Source organism: Pristiophorus japonicus, chromosome 9, assembly GCF_044704955.1.
Source record: "Pristiophorus japonicus isolate sPriJap1 chromosome 9, sPriJap1.hap1, whole genome shotgun sequence".
NCBI classification, from domain to species: Eukaryota; Metazoa; Chordata; class Chondrichthyes; family Pristiophoridae; genus Pristiophorus; species Pristiophorus japonicus.
In genome coordinates, this window is record NC_091985.1 from 160,858,516 (window position 1) to 160,876,386 (window position 17,871).

Sequence of the window (17,871 nt, forward strand, 5' to 3'; positions counted from 1 at the left end):
GTATTTAGCTTTCCAGAAGACATTCGCTAAGAGGCCACATAAAAGGTTACTGCACAAGATAAAAGTTCACAGGGTTGGGGGTAATACATTATCATGGATAAAGGATTGGCAAACTAACAGAAAACAGAGACGAGATAAATGGGTCATTTTCCAGTTGGCAAACAGTAACTAGTGTGGTGCCGCAGGGATTGGTGCTGGGTCCTCAACTATTTACAATCTATATTAACGATGTGGATGAAGGGACCGAGTGTAATGTTGCCAAGTTTGCTGATACAAAAATGGGTGGGAAAGCAAATTGTGAGGAGGACACACAAAATCTGCAAAGGGATATAGACAGGCTAAGTGAGTGGGCAAAAATTTGGCAGATGGAGTATAATGTGGGAAAATGTGAGGTTATCCACTTTGGCAGAAAAAATAGAAAAGCAAATTATAATTTAAATGGAGAAAAATTGCAAAGTGCTGCAGTGCAGAGGGACCTGGGGGTCCTTGTGCATGAAACACAAAAGGTTAGTATGCAGGTACAGCAAGTGATCAGGAAGGCAAATGGAATGTTGGCCTTTATTGCAAGGGGGATAGAGTATAAAAGCAGAGAAGTCCTGCTACAACTGTTCAGGGTATTGGTGAGGCCACACCTGGAGTACTGTGTACAGTTTTGGTCTCCATATTTAAGGAAGGATATACTTACATTGGAGGCTGTTCAGAGAAGGTTCACTAGGTTGATTCCGGAGATGAGGGGGTTGACTTACGAAGATGGGTTGAGTAGGTTGGACCTATACTCATTGGAGTTCAGAAGAATGAGAGGTGATCTTATCGAAACATATAAGATAATAGGCCCAAGTTTCGAGCCGCGCCTAGAACGGCGCAGTCCCGACCTGGACGCCCGTTTTTCGCGCCACAAAGTGCGCCTAAAAAAACCCTCCAGATTCTCTCCAGCTCCCTGCAGGTCCTCTGGCCCTCGGCGCAGCGCAGCAGGAGCTGTAGGGGGCGGAGCCAGGTCCCTGCGCTGAAAACAGTGCCGGGACCTCTGCACATGCGCGCTACAGTGGGCGCGCAAGTGCAGTAGCTCCAGGCGCCCGAAACTGTGTGGGAGGGGCTGAAGCACGCAGCCCCTAGCCCTGGCTGAATGGCCTCACTGGGGCTGCGTGAATAAGGCTCCTCCCACGGCCAGCTCCTGCTTCCTCCCGACACGACTCGACTCCCGCTTCCCACCTCCGGACCGGACCCGACACCGACCTGACTCCCGCTCCACCCCCGGACCGAAACCGACACCGACCTGACTCCCACTACCCGACCGGATCCCCTGGACTGGACCCGACTCTCGCTCCCCCCCCCGCCCCCGCCTCCGGACCCGACCCCGACTCCCGCTCACCCCGGCCCCCGGACTGGATCCGACCTGACCTCCCTCCCCCCGACCCGACCTGACCTCCCTCTCCCTCCCTCCCCCCGAACCGAACCGAACCGACCTCCCTCCCACCATCCCCCCGACCCGCGCTCCCCCCGACCCGACCCAACGCCACCTACCTGTAAAGGTCTGGTGCTGGGGGGAGGGAAAGGAAAGTTGGAAGGAAAGGCCCGGCCGGTCTAATGAGAAGGCCCCCCCCATCTCCTTTCTCCCCCCCCCCATCTCCTTTCTCCCCCCCCCCCCATCTCCTTTCTCCCCCCCCATCTCCTTTCTCCCCCCCCCATCTCCTTTCTCCCCCCCCATCTCCTTTCTCCCCCCCCCCCATCTCCTTTCTCCCCCCCCATCTCCTTTCTCCCCCCCCCATCTCCTTTCTCCCCCCCCCATCTCCTTTCTACCCCCCCCATCTCCTTTCTACCCCCCCCATCTCCTTTCTCCCCCCCCCATCTCCTTTCTCCCCCCCCCCATCTCCTTTCTCCCCCCCCCCATCTCCTTTCTACCCCCCCCATCTCCTTTCTACCCCCCCCATCTCCTTTCTACCCCCCCCATCTCCTTTCTACCCCCCCATCTCCTTTCTACCCCCCCATCTCCTTTCTACCCCCCCATCTCCTTTCTACCCCCCCATCTCCTTTCTACCCCCCCCATCTCCTTTCTCCCCACCCCCCATCTCCTTTCCCCACCCCCCATCTCCTTTCCCCACCCCCCATCTCCTTTCCCCACCCCCCATCTCCTTTCCCCACCCCCCATCTCCTTTCCCCACCCCCCATCTCCTTTCCCCACCCCCCATCTCCTTTCCCCACCCCCCATCTCCTTTCCCCACCCCCCATCTCCTTTCCCCACCCCCCATCTCCTTTCCCCACCCCCCATCTCCTTTCCCCACCCCCCCATCTCCTTTCCCCACCCCCCATCTCCTTTCCCCACCCCCCATCTCCTTTCCCCACCCCCCATCTCCTTTCCCCACCCCCCATCTCCTTTCCCCACCCCCCATCTCCTTTCCCCACCCCCCATCTCCTTTCCCCACCCCCCATCTCCTTTCCCCACCCCCCATCTCCTTTCCCCACCCCCCATCTCCTTTCCCCACCCCCCATCTCCTTTCCCCACCCCCCATCTCCTTTCCCCACCCCCCATCTCCTTTCCCCACCCCCCATCTCCTTTCCCCAACCCCCATCTCCTTTCCCCACCCCCCATCTCCTTTCCCCACCCCCCATCTCCTTTCCCCACCCCCCATCTCCTTTCCCCACCCCCCATCTCCTTTCCCCACCCCCCATCTCCTTTCCCCACCCCCCATCTCCTTTCCCCACCCCCCATCTCCTTTCCCCACCCCCCATCTCCTTTCCCCACCCCCCATCTCCTTCCCCCCCATCTCCCCTTTATCCCCTTCTTCCCCTCCCCCATCTCCCCCTTCCCTCCCTCTGCTCCCCCCCTCTCTCCCTCTACCCCCCTCCTCCCCCTCCCCTTGCTGTCAGAAACACAGACACTGACAGACAGAGAATGAGACACACACACAGACAGACAGAGAGATAGAGACACTGACAGAGACACACTTGGGGGGGGCATCCCAGCACGCTGTTGGAGGGCTCCCGTGCTGCAGTCGGTAAGTAGAAAATGTTTTGTTTTATTGATTTAAGAAAAAAATTATTTCTTATTAATTTTTTTTGATTTTATTGGTTGATTTATTGATGTATTTATCATTTATTATTGATGATGACTCTTTATTTGTAAAACTGAAGTGATTAATGTTTGTAAACTTCCCTTTAAACCCCCCCCCCCATTCCCTACGCCTGATTTGTAACCTACGCCTGATTTTCTAAAGTGTAGACAAGGTTTTTTCGAGCGTACAAGAATCTTCACTTACTCCATTCTAAGTTAGTTTGGAGTAAGTTTTCACTGACGAAACTTTGAAAACAGGCGTAAGTGGCTGGAAATGCCCCCTTTTGAAAAAAAAAAATTCTGTTCCAAAGTGAAACTGTTCTAACTGACTAGAACTGGAGCAAACTAAATGACGAGAATTCCAATTTCTAAGATACTCCATTCTACACCAGTTGCTCCTAAAAATCAGGAGCAAATCATGTGGAAACTTTGAGCCCATGATGGGGTTCGACGAGGTGGATCCAGAGAGGATATTTCCACTCATAGGGGAAACTAAAACTAGGGGACATAGTCTCCGAATAAGGGACCACCCATTTAAAACTGAGATGAGAAGGAATTTCTTCTCAGATGGTTGTAAATCTGTGGAATTCTCTGCCCCAGAGAGCTGTGGAGGCTGGATCGTTGAATATATTTAAGGCGGAGATAGACACATTTTTGAGCGATAACGGGTTACGGGGAGCAGGCAGGGAAGTGGAGCTGAGTCCATGATTAGATCCGCCATGATCTTATTAAATGGCGGAGCAGGCTCGAGGGGCCAAGTGGCCTACTTCTGCTCCTGTTTCTTGTGCTCTTATGTGATGCAGACAGCACAGTAATACTAAACACTACACTTCACTACTGTTTAGAATAGTCTGTAATGAAAAGTCCAGCAGCAAATGAACTTAGAATCCCTTGCAACGGTGTTTTGTTTTTTCTTGCCAGTTTTAAATATGGTTGTTCCTTTCTGGTACACTGAAGCAGATCTTGCTAACTGTGACTGAATGTCACGGACTGCACCATGCTGAAAATGTATTTGATAAATTGTCACCAATGTAACTAATCAGACTTGACATTGATGCTTAACAATAAAATCAGGCTAATTGTATGCTTGGTGGTGATCTATTATAAATTTCTTGCACATCAGGTTTCTAGTTCACAAACGCTGCACGCTTTTAAGGACTAATTGTAATGAAAGCAGCAAACCAAAGAATGATGTTGACTATTTGCTACAGCAGAGTGCACTTTGAGTAATGTTAATAATGGAATCTATTTTTAATCAATATCCATCTATAGAGATAGTTAATGAGATTTATTCTTTTAAGAAAAATAAAACCCAAAGCTGTTATTTTTTTAAACCCGTTTCATTAGGAACTTGACTTTAGTCTGCAGAAATGCTTCACTTATAACTAAACAATATTGTTGGCATCCAGCAATTTAAGTTAATCAGATATCTCAAGTGATGAGCTGCACACAAGTTTGGACGGTCTTGTGCACGTGTTAAGGTGTCAACTGCTTTTAAATCTGAGGTGTGTGATATTTCTGTATAAATAAACTAACTTAAAACAATATGCCACAATTCCTTGATAAACCAGTCTTGGGGAGTACAGTTCAAAACCTATTTGGTGTCGACATCCATTTTACAGTTTTGGTTTTCTCCTTTCTATACCTATTTCTTTAGTCCTGAAAAATCCAATTAGTCTACATGTGGAATAAAGTTAAGTATTATGCCTTATTTTTGCAGGCAGCCCATAAAGTACTATCAGAGTATGGGAACCCAGAACTTCAAATGCTGGCTGTACTTTCCCAGGAGGGTGGGGTATGGAAGAACTCTGTACTTGACAGCATTTTCTCCCAGCAGCCACTGGAGCAGGATAAAGGTAGGATATAAATAAAAGAAACCTTGCCGATAATCGTAAATTAGAAAAATATGGCGCAAAATATGATCATTGTGATGTAGCTTACTTGGTTAAAAAATTAACTTGCCTTCAAATATTTTAATTTTACGCCTCTTCACTTAGAGAAAAATTTCAGTGTTGAGTAATATTTGTAATGTGTTCTTTTTGTGCTCATCATGTACAGTGTGTCGGTGTGAGAAATAACATTCTTTTCACTCTGATCATCCAGCATTGGATGTTGAGTGTCTGCAAGCAATGTACAACATTCTTGGATCCAGAGCAGCCTTCCTCTGTTGTGCCAAACAATGCACTTTTACTGCAACCTCCTCCGAACCCCCCATGGACCAGTGTAAATGTTTCCATTTCGAACAGCAGGCATCGTTGTGGCCTCCCTGATTGATATTGCCGATTAGTGGCAAATTAACGGCACTTTTGTGCTGTGCCCTACATCCACTCAGAACTGCAGAAATAAAAAGAGATTGCATGTGCTTTAAATCTGAAATGAAAATGCTGTAAATACACAGGTCTGTCAGCACTGTGAACTAGTTCAGACTGCCGTAGGCCATGTGATTTATAGGACTTTCACAGTCGGCAAGGAGAGTAGATTTGCATTGCGTCTGGCCTTGAGGATAAAAGAAACAGTCTGCAATGTGGCCCTTAAGCCCTTGATGTTTAGATTTTAACAGTGTACATAGTTATTTTTAATGAATGGTTTATTATTTTCCGGTAATCAATTGTGTTGTGTGCCATGACAACTTGCATTCATATAGTGCCTTTAATGTAGTGAACAGCCCAAGGCACTTTGTGGAGGAGAAGGTGCTGAGCGATAGCCCAAGGAAAAATTAGGAAGTGACCAAAACCTTGGTCAATGTACTAAGTTTTGAGAAGCCTTTTGCAGATGGAGAGAGAAGTAGTGAGATTGTGGTTGAGATGCCTGAAACCTGTGCTGAGGGAGGTGGGATACAAGAGTGCAGTGCGTGAACTGGGACATGGTACTGGAGAAGGTTGCAGAAGCAGGATAGGGCTATAATCTGGATGGATCTATGAAACAAATATGAGGATTTTTAATTCACTGTGTTGGACGATGGGGCGGGGAGGAGGGAGCCAATTAAGACAGGAGTGATGGGTTGACTGAGGGGTTTTACTGCATGATAGTGTAGGGTGCAGCTCAGGAATCTCATATGAGTGGGTTGAAAGTGCTGACGGTATGGAGGAGAGTTTCAGCAGTGGTAAGGCCAGATATTGTGGCAGTCTCGGCGATGGATTGGTTATGGGGTTTGAAGCTGGGCTCAGTGTCAAACTAAACACTGACGTTGCACACCATTTAATTCAGCCTGAGCTAGCAACCAAGGAGAGGAATTGAATTGGGAATGGGGCATAGTATTTTTGACAGGAGTGGATGGTTCTGGCTCATCCATGACTTGATATCAGACAAGCACTGTGGAGGTCCTAGAGTTGGGAGTGATGAAGAGAGAGAGCTGGGTATCCAACATACATATGAAAGCTAATAGCAGGCCTATGGATAATGTCACCAAGGAATGGTAGGGGCCCAAGGATGGAACTATGGTCCACTCTCGCTGATTTTGCAGGAGCACAACCCATTGCAAGCTACATTGGGACAGGTAGAAATGGAGCCAAGTGAAATCATTGGACAAGATTTGAGTTGTAGGCCATGTCAAGCATTACAGAGGGGGAAATGTGCCATGGTTGCAGTCATAAAAGGATATCAAGGTAGTTCGCCGGGCAGAAACTGAATCATCACTGGTAAACAAAAGAGGAAAAAGTAGAATAAAGCTGCATATATTCCACATGAAGTGATTACAAACTAGTAATCTCATCTGGGTTCAGATAATGGCTATAAACCACAAGAAATGCTATCTGAACTTTGTCTTTCTAGATGTTTATTCCCTATATAATAACCCTTTTATATTCCGAATAATTTAGAAATTTTAATTTGTTCTTTCACGTGGGCAAGACATAACTACCAACTGGGGAAATCACTACAGGGGTATGAAGGTGTTTTTATTTTCCAATGGTTCTACATGGGAATGAGCAGCAGATCTAGAGCAAGTCATTGCTTGGAATTGTGACCCTCGACAACAAGTTAATGAGTGCACCATAGTGCTTGGTGAAAGTACTGCAACACCTGATGAAAACTGGCTCACATGAAAGCCATTTATCTTAGATTGTCCTAACTTTTCATAGCACCATGCTTTCTTCATTTCATAAGAAGGATGATGCATTCAACCAATTAAAAGTGCTAGATGCTGTTTGGAAATTAAAGGGAATTTACAAAGGTTAATTACATAGAATATACAGCACAGAAACAGGCCAATTGGCCCAACTGGTCTCTGCTGGTGTTTATGCACCACAACCCTCATCCTACTCCTCTTCTAACCCTATCAACAATTCCTTTCTCCCTCATGTGATTATCTAGTTTCCCCTTAGATGAGGGGTAACCTAATCTCTATTAGGTCATCCCTCAGCTTTGTGGATAGAGGATTGGCTAAATAACAGAAAACCGAGTCTGGATAAATGGGTCATTTTCAAGTTGGCAGACTAATGAGTGGGGTGCCACAGGGATCAGAGCTGGGGCCTCAACTATTTACAATCTATATTAATGACTTGGATGAAGGGACCGAGTGTAATGTAGCCAAATTCGTTGCTGATACAAAGATAGGTGGAAAAGCAAGTTGCGAGGATGATGCAAAGAATCTGCAAAGGGATATAGATAGGCTCAGTGAATGGGCAAACATTTGGCAGATGGAGTATAATGTGGGAAAATGTGAGGTAGGAAAAATAAAAAAGCTAATTATTTAAATGGGGAGAGATTGCAAAATGCTGTGGTATAGAGGGATCTTGGGGGGTCCTTGTACATGAATCACAAAAAGTTAGCATGCAGGTACAGCAAGTAATTATGAAAGCAAATGGAATATTGGCTTTTATTGCAAGGGGGGATGGAGTATAAAAGTAGAGAAGTCCTGCTACAACTGTACAGGGCGTTGGTGAGACCACACCTGGAGTACTGCATATAGTTTTGGTCTCATTTAACGAGGGATGTGCTTGCATTGGAGGCAGTTCAGAGAATGTTGATGCCTGACATGAAGGGGTTGTCCTATGAAGAAAGATTGAGCAGGTTGGTCCTATACTCATTGGAGTTTAGAAGAATGAGAGGTGATCTTATTGAGACATATAAGATTCTGAGGGGGCTTGACGAGGTAGATGCAGAGAGGATGTTTCCCCTCATGCAGGAATCTAGAACTAGGAGGCAGAGTTTCAGAATAAGGGGTCACCCATTTAAAACGGCAATGAGGAGGAATTTCTTCTCTGAGGGGCATGCATCTTTGGAATTCTCAGCCCAGAGAGCTGTGGAGGTTGGGTCATTGCATATATTTAAGGTAGAGATGGACAGATTTTTGAGCGATAGGGAAGTCGAGGGTTATGGGGAGCGGGCAGGGAAGTGGAGCTGAGTCCATGATCAGATCAGCCATGATATTGAATGGTGGAGCAGGCTCGAGGGGCCAAATGGTCTATTGCTTATGTCCTTATGTTCTCTTTTTTTATAGAGAAAAAAGCCCCAGCCTTTTTGTAATATGGAGACCAGAACTGTGCACAGTACTCCTAAGTATGCTTTAATCTAGGTTCTATACAAGTTTAACATAACTTCCCTGTTTTTCAATTCTCTCCCTCTGGAAATGAACCCCAGTGCATTGTTTGCTTTTTTTATGGTCTTATTAACCTGTGTCACTTCTTTTGATTTGTGTATCTGTACTCCTAGATCTCTTTTCTCCTATACCCCATTTAGACTAACTTTCCAAGGAGTATCTGGCCTCCTTACTCTTAGTATCAAATGCACCACCTCACACTTGCTTATATTAAAATGCATTTGCCAATTACACGCCCATTCTGCAAGTTTAGTAATATCTTTTGTTGTAGTCTTACTCAGTATTAACTATTCCCCCTCCAATTTGGTGTCATCCACAAATTTTGAAATTCTAATTCCCGAGTCCAAATCGTTTCTGTAAATGATGAACACTGGTCCCAGCACCGATCCTTGTGGAACACCATTTCCCGCCTTTTGTCAGTCTAAATAGCTACCCTTAACTCCTGCTTTCTGTTGTGTAGCCAACTTGCTCTCCATTCTGCTCCCTGTCCCCTGACTCCACATGCTCTGACCTCAGTCATGGGTCTACTATGTGGTATTTTATTGAAGGCCTTTTGAAAATCCAAATCTATAACATCTTGCATTTCCCTTGTCTGCTCTTTGTTAATTCTTCAAAGAATCCAATAGGTTGCCATTCCCTTTAGAAATCCATACTGACTACTCTCTTGGATTTTGAGATGTTTTTCTATTACATCTTTGAACAAACTTTCCATTAACTTTCCTACCACCAATGTTAAAGTTCCCTGGACTTTTTCTAACTCCTTTTTTTAAATGTAGGAATGGCATTAGCTGTGCCCCTCCCAGTCCTCCTGGCACTATTCCCTTTTCTCATGAATTTTTACCTGTGTAATGGTGACTTTGTTATCTCTTCACTAACTTTTAATATGCGTGGTTGCAATCTCACCCGACCAGGGGTTTTATCCTTAGTTTATCAATTATATCTCCTTTCTATCTTAAATGTCTTTATATCCTTTTTGAGCTCTTCTAATGTCATGTCCACCACTTTATTCTCCCTGGTAAATACTGAAGCAAAGTAATGAATTAATACTTCTGCCATTTCACTGTCATTACCTAAGGGTTTATCTTGTGTATCCCTTAGTGGCCCTATCCCCATTCTGATTTTCTTTGTTATTTATGTATTTGTACAATATTTTACTATTTTGTCTTGTATTCCTTGATGATTTAATTCCATAGTTCCTCTTTGCCTTTCTATTTCTTGACTTCTTTCCTAATCTTTGTATTCCCTTTCGTCATCCTCTCCTTTGACTATATACTCAGTGTATGTCTTTTACTTCAGTTTTAATTTTATCCTTATCTCTTTATTCATCCATGGTGTTTCATTATTAGCTAGTTCTTGTTTTTTAGCAGAGTATATTTCTCCTGGATTCTCAATCACTTTTTAAAATATTTCCCATTGCTGTTCTATCTTTGTCCATTTTTTTCAGCTTACTTTGCCTATTTCCATTCTTCTCCTCAAAATTAGCTTTTTTCCAATCTATTACTTTGTGTTATTTATGTGTCTCAGTATTTAAAGTAAACCTTATTATGTTGTGATCGCTATTGCCTAGATGTTCCCCCATGATTACTTCTCTTATCTGCTTTGGTTCATTTCCCATTACTAGATCCAACAGTGATTCCTCTCTCCTCTTGTTGGGCTTCTTGCATACTGGGTAAGAAAATAGTCCTGTACACACGATAAAAACTCATTTCCCCTTACCCCTACTTCTTGCCAGTTTATTTGGGAGTAATTGAACTCTCCATGATTATTCTATGTCTTTTAGTAATTTCATAGATTTGCTTACATATTTCTTCCACTTCCCTTCCACTATTAGGTGATCTGTAATGTGAGCAATCCCTTTTTATCCTTTATCTCCATCGTTATGGATTCTGTTTCTATCTAAAGTTTACTAAGTCCCTTTTTTCTACTGCCATTATGCTATCTCTAATTAATACAGCTTAAATTTTCATCAGATCTCTCCTCTCCCCCTGTCTTAATAGTTTATCTTATCCACAGCCCAGTTGTCCTCTCCGTCAGGACACCGGTCCCTGTTCAGTTCAGGTGGCGCCCATGCTGGCGGTACAACTTCATCCTCTCCCAGTATTGGTGCCAGTGCCACATTAAATGGAACACCTCCTTCCAACACCACTCTTTAAGCCACGTCCTCTCCTTCCAACACCACTCTTTAAGCCACGTATTCACCTTCCTGATCTGTCCATCCCTGTGTCAATTACCACGTGGCTGGGGTAGTAATCCCAAGATTAGTTGGGGTATGGTAGCCCACGAGGTTATGTTACTGGACTAGTAATCCAGAGATCTAGACTAATGGTCCGGAGATGCGAGTTCAAATCCCACCATGGCAGTTGGGGAATTTCAATTCAGTTAATTAAGTACATTTGGAATAAAAAGCTGATGTCAGTAAAATGGGGACCATGAAACTACCAGATTATCGTAAAAACCCATCATGTTCACTGATGTCCTTTAGGAAAGGAAATCTGCTGTCCTTACCCGCTCTGGCTTGTCTGTGATTACAGACCCACACAAATATGGTTGACTCTTAACTGCCCTCTATAATGGCGGCTCACCTTCTCGAGGGCAATTGGGGATGGGCAATAAACACTGGCCTTGCCAGCGACACCCACGTCCTGCGAATAAAAAAACAACATTGTACCTGTTGGATAGGTCCAGTGTCTGTGGGCCCTCCCCTAGGTTCCCACTGCCCTGTTGACTGACGGTCATGCACTCTGCTTCCTGCAGCTGTATTTTCCTTTGTGGTGTGACTATGCTCTGGAGTAATCTATCCAGAAATTCCTCCCCTTTCCTTGTTTGTCAGAGTGTCTCTAACTTGTCTGATTGACTGAATAGCAGGTTATTATCTGATCATACCACAGTTTATACTTCACACGAATCTCCTCCCACCATACTTCATCTCACCCTATCGCCACATCCTTCTATTCCTTTCCGATGTACTGATCTAGCTTTCCCTTAAATGCGAGAGCCAATTTGTACACAGCAAGGTCCTGCAAACAGCAATGAGACAAATGACCAGTTAATCTTTAATCATGTTGACTGAGGGATAAATTTTAGCCAGGACTTGGTGGGAGCCCTTTGGATAATGCCGTGGTCTCATTTACCTCTGCCAGGCATCTGAATGGCAGCATCTCCAACAGTGCACCATTGCCCCAGGACTGCACTGCTTGTCGGCCCTAGATTCTGTGCTCAAGTGTCTCTATTATGACCATATTGAATTTTTCTTGTTTTATCAACTGGTACAGATATCGCAAACAATCCTTGGCTTCATATCAAATGAGTGGCAGAGGTTCGATCACTGAAGCAAGGAGCTGACTAACTGTTGTGGAGGACACCAGGAGCATGTCATATTGTGCAATTAGTCTCGGTTAACTGGCGTCCTGAGGACTTGCCTGTGTCTCTCCTGTCTATGAAGGAACGTGCCTCAAATGGAAGAAGTCTGTTGTGAGATTATTTGGCTGACTTGGTGAACCTCACTAGTTGGCTTATTTATTGTGGGTTGGATGCATAATATGAGGAAGGGGAAATTGGTGGCCCATTGAAGGGACTGGCAGTCTATGTAGCCTTAGAGAGGAAAGCAACAGTTGGAAAAGCTTTAAGGAAAGAAGTGACAACCAAGGTGGCCAAAGGAAGGTGATTCATTATATGGAACAATGATTGCACATTGCAGGCTCCTTTTGTAACAGAATATGCCCAAATGAGTGATCGATTAGTCTAACAGTAGTGTGCTCTGGCAACAGCATAATCAAAGTCAGTGTTAAGTGCTGGGTTCACTAATTCATAACTTATCTGGATGGTAAATGAATGGACAGAAAACCTCATCACAGTGACCTCTGCCTCCAAATCCCTGATCTGTTCTATCCTCACATGAAAGTGTGATGCAGCGGTACAAATAAAACAAATCTACCCTTGGTTTCAAGGCTACGCGACTGATACAGAATTTGATTACTTTTCCTAGGTTACTTCTGTTTAGAGATGGCTTAGAAACCATAGAATTGTCCTTGGATTTTGCAGTTATTGTCAGTATCTTTGTGTTTGGTTTTATTTCTGTGATTGTTGCTGAGTGAGCAAGTAGCAAGTTGAGCAATTACCCATCTTAAAGTGCTGGAATACGATTAATATTTAATTAGGAAAATGCAGCTCATGTGTGTACTGAATCACTAATATCCGTTTGATTGTGTCTTTGTGCAGAGATGGCTGAGCCCTGTACATTTCTTCTAATTGTCAGTTATCTTTTTACTGCCTCTATTTTAATTTAATCTTTTCCTACATACAGGATTTAGGTAGTGAGTTATAATTGGTTCTCAAATTTTGTCATGGTTTCCATTATTTCAAAACCATCGTTTGTTGTTCTGTGGGAGTGGAGAGATTAGCAGGTAACTGAGCAAGAATGTCAACTTGGCGGAATATTATTGGTTATCCGAGTGGAAGGTGGGAGGCGATCATTGGTTGTGGGAACTACCAGCTTGATATGTTTTTCCAACTACCTCTTTTTATATTAAAAAAAATTACAACTAGGAGAAATTCAGGGATGTTAAAACAGTACTTTAAAGATCAAAACCACAATTTTTATTAAACTCTTGAGTTTCATGTAAAAAATCTTCACATTCAATTCTTGTACATTTTGAAAAATTGAATCTGTACATAATCTTTAATGACATATTAACAGAATAAATGTCTCACCACCACCATCACCATCAGCAGTCAAGGTTACCTCAGAAGATGCAAAAACACCACCATCGCAAGAAACCACACAGTATTGTACCGCACCAATGGTACCTCACAAACCGCACAGTATTGTACCGCACCAATGGTACTCACAAACCACACAGTATTGTACCGCACCAATGGTACCTCACAAACCACACAGTATTGTACCGCACCAATTGTACCTCACAAACCGTACAATATTGTACCGCACCAATGGTACCTCACAAACCACACAGTATTGTACCGCACCAATGGTACTCACAAACCACACAGTATTGTACCGCACCAATGGTACTCACAAACCACACAGTATTGTACCGCACCAATGGTACCTCACAAACCACACAGTATTGTACCGCACCAATTGTACCTCACAAACCACACAGTATTGTACCGCACCAATGGTACCTCACAAACCGTACAGTATTGTACCGCACCAATGGTACTCACAAACCACACCGTATTGTACCGCACCAATTGTACCTCACAAACCACACCGTATTGTACCGCACCAATGGTACTCACAAACCACACAGTATTGTACCGCACCAATTGTACCTCACAAACCACACAGTATTGTACCGCACCAATGGTACTCACAAACCATACAGTATTGTACCGCACCAATTGTACCTCACAAACCACACCGTATTGTACCGCACCAATGGTACTCACAAACCACACAGTATTGTACCGCACCAATGGTACTCACAAACCACACAGTATTGTACCGCACCAATGGTACTCACAAACCACACAGTATTGTACCGCACCAATTGTACCTCACAAACCGCACAGTATTGTACCGCACCAATCTTGCCTCACAAACCACACAGTATTGCACTGCACCAATCTTACCTCACAAACCGCACAGTATTGTACCGCACCAATGGTACTCACAAACCACACCGTATTGTACCGCACCAATTGTACCTCACAAACCACACCGTATTGTACCGCACCAATGGTACTCACAAACCACACAGTATTGTACCGCACCAATTGTACCTCACAAACCACACAGTATTGTACCGCACCAATGGTACTCACAAACCATACAGTATTGTACCGCACCAATTGTACCTCACAAACCACACCGTATTGTACCGCACCAATGGTACTCACAAACCACACAGTATTGTACCGCACCAATGGTACTCACAAACCACACAGTATTGTACCGCACCAATGGTACTCACAAACCACACAGTATTGTACCGCACCAATTGTACCTCACAAACCGCACAGTATTGTACCGCACCAATCTTGCCTCACAAACCACACAGTATTGCACTGCACCAATCTTACCTCACAAACCGCACAGTATTGTACTGTACCAATGGTACCCCACAAACCGCACTGTATTGTACCGTACCAATGGTACCTCACAAACCACACAGTATTGCACCATACCAATGGTACCTCACAAACCACACAGTATTGTACCGCACCAATCTTGCCTCACAAACCACACAGTATTGTACCGTACCAATGGTACCTCACAAACCACACAGTATTGTACCGCACCAATCTTGCCTCACAAACCACACAGTATTGCACTGCACCAATCTTACTTCACAAACCACAGTGTTGTACCGTACCAATGGTACTCACAAACCGCACTGTATTGCATGCACCAATCGTACTCACAAACCGCACTGTATTGCACTACACCAATGGTACCTCACAAACCGCACAGTGTTGTACCGTACCAATGGTACTCACAAACCGCACTGTATTGCATGCACCAATGGTACTCACAAACCGCACTGTATTGCATGCACCAATGGTACCTCACAAATCAGTGTGTTGTACCGTACCAATGGTACTCACAAACCCCACTGTATTGCACTGCACCAATGGTACCTCACAAACCCCACTGTATTGCACTTCACCAATGGTACCTCACAAACCACACTGTATTGCACTGCACCAATGGTACCTCACAAACTACTATAAAAGTAAAATACATGAAAGTGATGAAGTTATAACGTGATCAAAGAATTCAGATGTCATAAACACAAAGGTCACCTTCTACTTCTGTAACATAACCCACTTCCACGACACCTCAGTGTAGCCGCTACTGAAAGTCTCATCCATACTTTTGTCACGTCTAGACTTGACTACTCCAATGCTGTCCTGCCCGGCCTCCTATCCATCATGAACTTAATTTCATCCAAAACTCTGCCAGTATCCTATCCCACACCAAGCCCTGCACGCCCATCATCCATCCCCTTGCTGACTTAACTTTAGCTCCCGATCCCTCAATGGCTCAGATTTGAAATTCTCGTCATTGTGTTTGAATCCCACCATGGCCACAAACTGCCTATAGCTCTGTTACCTCCTACAAACGCTCTCCCTTTTCTCCTTCTCTCCTCACCCCCACCCCCCACCCCCCACCCCCCAGACAAAGCTCTTCTCTCTGGCCTCTTGTGCCTGACTCCACCATTGGCGGTGTGCTTTTAGATGCCTGGACTCTATGCTGTGGAATTCCATGCCCAAACTTCTCCACCTCCCTCTCCTTTGAGATCCTCCTCTTAATTGACCTCTTCGATGAAGCTTTTAATCTTTAGCTCAACATCCATTTTTCCTTTGTATTTGAAGTGACTTGGGACAATTTTTTTGTAAGCTAACTATGTTCTAAGTGCGAGTCGTCACCATCACCTAAATCTCTTAAGAGATGTCAGTAAATCATCACAGGCACCATTCAAATTACAGGCAGTGGAAAATTAGTGGCTGAAAAAGTGGTTCATGACCAAGTCTTAAAGGAATTTTTCTACAACGTCCTTTTCCTGCTGTACTGTACATCTGTCATATTGCCTCTTAAAAGTGCGACATGTTTAAAAGTGTGGCATTTGAGATGTCACACCTCCAAAGTGTCAGATTGTCTCTCAAGGCAAAAAGTTGTGATGGGCTCAAATAATCACTTGCCTGTTGTGAATCAATATCAATTGTCCAAATGTGAATGAATGAAGAAAGGACCAATGAAATGTAAAGAACCAGCAGAAAAATAAGCAATCGGATTCCTCAATTTTCCTTTACAAGGCTATCATTCACAAACCAAGTACTGTAAAACTCCAGTCGAATTGTTCAAATAATTAGAGGTTGATCGTGGCAATTGTAGTTTTTGTCACCTGAAAATGGAACGACGATATCCAGGTTGTAGTATGGGAGACACAAGTGGAATAAAAAAGTCTTTAAACTACCTATTCCAATATTTTAATCATTTTAATCTGTTAACTGAAAACTGAACTAATATTGTTTTTTTGGATTAGGTAGATTTTGGGAGACTGATGCCTCCCCTGCAGGTGATGTTGATGAAGTGTTTTGCTGAGACATTATGGTCAGTAAGGCAATCTGAGCCCTGGCAAGGATCCATTTGTTCCAGTGATGGTTGCTGGAGACATAGTGGTGGGATCGCCTCCCTGGGCAACTCTACGTCAGTTCTAACTTCAGCAAGAATTAGTTACAGTTTAAGAAGTAAGGAAGAGAATAGATAGCTTTTATAATCATGTAAATGACTGAGATAAATAAGGGCAGATGAAAAAACAAACAAATTAACAAAGTACTTGCATCTTCAACAAATCAACTGTGGGAGATAAATATTTTCTGTTATAAATAGAAAGAAATCGCATTTATATAGCGCCTTTCATGGCCTCTGGGTACTCCAAAGTGCTTCACAGCCAGTGAATTTTTTGAAGTTTTTTTGTGTTCATTCATGGAATGTGGGCATCGTGAGCTATCAGCATTTATTGCCCATCCCTAATTGCCCTCGAGAAGATGGTGGTGAGCTGCTGCCTTGAACCGCTGCAGTCCGTGTGGTGAAGGTGCTCCCACAGTGCTGTAAGGGATTGAATTCCAGGATTTTGACCCAGCGACGATGAAGGAACGGCGATATACTTCCAAGTCAGGATAGTGTGTAACTTGGAGGTGGTGGTGTTCCCATGCACCTGCTGCCCTTGTCCTTCTAGGTGGTAGAGATCGTGGGTTTGGGAGGTGCTGTCGAAGAAGCCTTGGTGAGTTGCTGCAGTGCATCTTGTATATTGTACACATTGCAGCCACGGAGCGCCGGTGATGGAGGGAGTGAATGTTTAAGGTGGTGGATGGGGAGCCAATCAAGTGGGCTGCTTTGTCCTAACTGATGTTTAGCTTCTCGAGTGTTGTTGGAGGTGCACCATCCAGGTAAATGGACAGAATTCCATCACACTCCTGATATGTGCCTTGTGGATGGTGGAAAGGCTTTGGGAAGTCAGGAGGCGAGACACTCGCCGCTGAATACCCAGCCTCTGACCCACTTTTGTTGCCACAGTACTTGTGGCTGGTCCAGTTAAGTTTTTGGACAATGGTGACACCCCCCCCTCCCCCCCCCCCCCCAGGATCCCAAGATGTTGATGGTGGGGGATTCGGTGATGGTAATGCTGTGAATATCAAGGAGCGGTGGTTAGACTTTCTCTTGTTGGAGATAATCATTGCCTGGCATTTGTGCGGCGTGAATGTTACTTGCCATGTATCACCCCAAGCCTGAACGTTGTCAAGGTCTTGCTGC

The 17,871-nt window shown here is 44.5% G+C and overlaps 1 protein-coding gene across 2 annotated transcripts in view; it reads left to right on the forward strand.

The window, feature by feature from the left end:
- znf292b (zinc finger protein 292b) overlaps positions 1–17,871 on the forward strand; it is a 199,323-nt gene that overhangs the window by 155,847 nt on the left and 25,605 nt on the right. The window contains exon 4 of one of the 2 annotated variants that reach the window (XM_070890009.1): positions 4,770–4,905. The exons of the other annotated variant lie outside the window; for it this stretch is intronic. Coding sequence (XP_070746110.1) covers positions 4,770–4,905 — 136 coding nt within the window. The remainder of the gene's footprint in view (positions 1–4,769; positions 4,906–17,871) is intronic. 2 annotated transcript variants of the gene reach the window in all.